This window comes from Austrofundulus limnaeus, unplaced genomic scaffold, assembly GCF_001266775.1.
Source record: "Austrofundulus limnaeus strain Quisiro unplaced genomic scaffold, Austrofundulus_limnaeus-1.0 Scaffold1508, whole genome shotgun sequence".
Classification (NCBI taxonomy): domain Eukaryota; kingdom Metazoa; phylum Chordata; class Actinopteri; order Cyprinodontiformes; family Rivulidae; genus Austrofundulus; species Austrofundulus limnaeus.
Genome location: NW_013953910.1, coordinates 31,787 through 33,764, shown reverse-complemented (window position 1 = coordinate 33,764; position 1,978 = coordinate 31,787). Strand labels below are relative to the sequence as shown.

The window sequence follows — 1,978 nt, the reverse complement described above, 5'->3', positions numbered from 1 at the left end:
AATATTACTCTAACACCACCACAGTGTTATCTAATATTACTCTAACACCACCACAGTGTTATCTAATATTACTGTGCTTCTACACATTACAGTACTCAGTGCAGGTTCTCTCTGACAGGGAGTCAGACATTAGAAACGCTTCAACATCAGAAAAATCAGGTTAGTGATGCAGGAACTGTTGTGTGGGATTGTTAACAGTCATTATCTTACCTGCAGAGGATTAGATCTTAGATCACAAGTGTTTTAGGTAAAGTATCTTTGAAACTGTTTCTGATTAGCCATTAGCTTAATTCCATCCTAAAAGCTTCTCCCTGACACCACTAAAACAGCTGTTAACTGCAGGTAGGATGCTGACAGCTAATAACGCCCCAGATCCCCACTTCAAAACAATCCAAGCTAGTCTTTAAAACATGTTTCCTTCTTCAAGCTACACACAGTCTCATTAAAGTCAGGATTAAATCCAAACAAAACCTTTATACTCTCTCTGATGACAGCACAGTGTAAAGATTACTCTTCATTTAGTGAGCAAAGCTTCAACAASAGATTTAAAAGGCTCTGCATCTTTAACAGAACCATGTGACGTTAGCTCACCTGCTGTTTAGAGAAGTAATCTTTGACCCAACAGCCCATAATCTGCTGAGGAGACCTGGCTGTGCAGATATGAGGCGTGACCAAACTGCCCAGGATCCGTTCTGAGTAACGAATCCAACCTGCAGGTCAACACAAGACATCAATTCATCAAGTCACACTCGTTTATAAAGAAACAGGCTTTTTTTTATTTTACAACAYTAACAGCATCAGCAGAGGAAGACAAAAAGACATTTCACAAAATCTGACTGATGGACAAATATTTTGCTTGTCCATAACTTTTATAATAAATGACATAAAATCTCAAGAAAAATATCATTTAATAAGTATATTGTTCTGTARACAAGGTTTACGAGTCAGCAGGTGGATAGTTTCAGGAGCTGCTTCAGTAATACTTTCTTCTTCTTCTCCTCCAAAAACCAATCAGCCACCGTTCAAAACAATGAGCCAGCACAGAAGATCTACATCATCAGGCCAGTTTACACTCATCTACANAAATACATTTGAAACTGAGGTTTTGAAAACATCTGAGGGATTGGTCTATATGTCCATATTCCTGCAAAATGATGGAACATCTGTGTAAAGTACAGACAATCTGTACAACTGTACATGTATGAAATACTGGCCAGGGACCTTTCTGGGTACAGTTTGCATGTTCTCTCTGTGCATATTTGGGTTTTCTCTGGATGCTTCAGCTTCCTCCCACAGACCAACAACATGACTGTTGTGTTAAATGATAAGTCTAAACCGTCTCTGTGTSTCTGTGATGGACTGAGACCTGTCCAGGGTGTAGCCCGCCCCTCACACTGGGACTGATGGAAATGGGCACCAGTGATCCCACAGTCACCCAGTTCAGCACCAGCTCAGTGGTAGCTGTCTGAATGTGTTGCTAAATGAAAGTTTGATCCTCCAAGAACCAACCAGGACAAYCAGAGACAATTCAGTCAGAAGGCAGATTTCAAACTGCAGGTTACAGAGAAAGGTCATTGTCTGGTTTTTAACTCTTAAATCTAAAACTGGACAAATGAAGTGACAGTCCTTKGTTTTTAAATCTACAGTAACTTGACAGAAACCATGTTGTTCCTCACATGTTMCGTCTGATTCACCTGGGTCTAATTTCAGTTTCCTCTTTCTGAAGCACACACATCCAGCTGAACAACATCTGTTGTAAGGCTGCAGTGTGAAAACTCACAGAGCAGTTAAAGTCATTACATGTCTTCATAAAGTGACTCAGCTCAGACTTTTAAACCTAGTTTAACTCCTAACACCACCACAGTGTTATCTAATATTACTCTAACACCACCACAGTGTTATCTAATATTACTCTAACACCACCACAGTGTTATCTAATATTACTCTAACACCACCACAGTGTTATCTAATATTACTC

General features: G+C 39.6%; 1 protein-coding gene across 1 annotated transcript in view; it reads right to left on the bottom strand.

Moving 5' to 3' along the window:
- narf (nuclear prelamin A recognition factor) overlaps positions 1–1,978 on the bottom strand; it is a 21,580-nt gene that overhangs the window by 11,473 nt on the left and 8,129 nt on the right. The window contains exon 7 of the mRNA XM_014032669.1: positions 592–710. Coding sequence (XP_013888123.1) covers positions 592–710 — 119 coding nt within the window. The remainder of the gene's footprint in view (positions 1–591; positions 711–1,978) is intronic.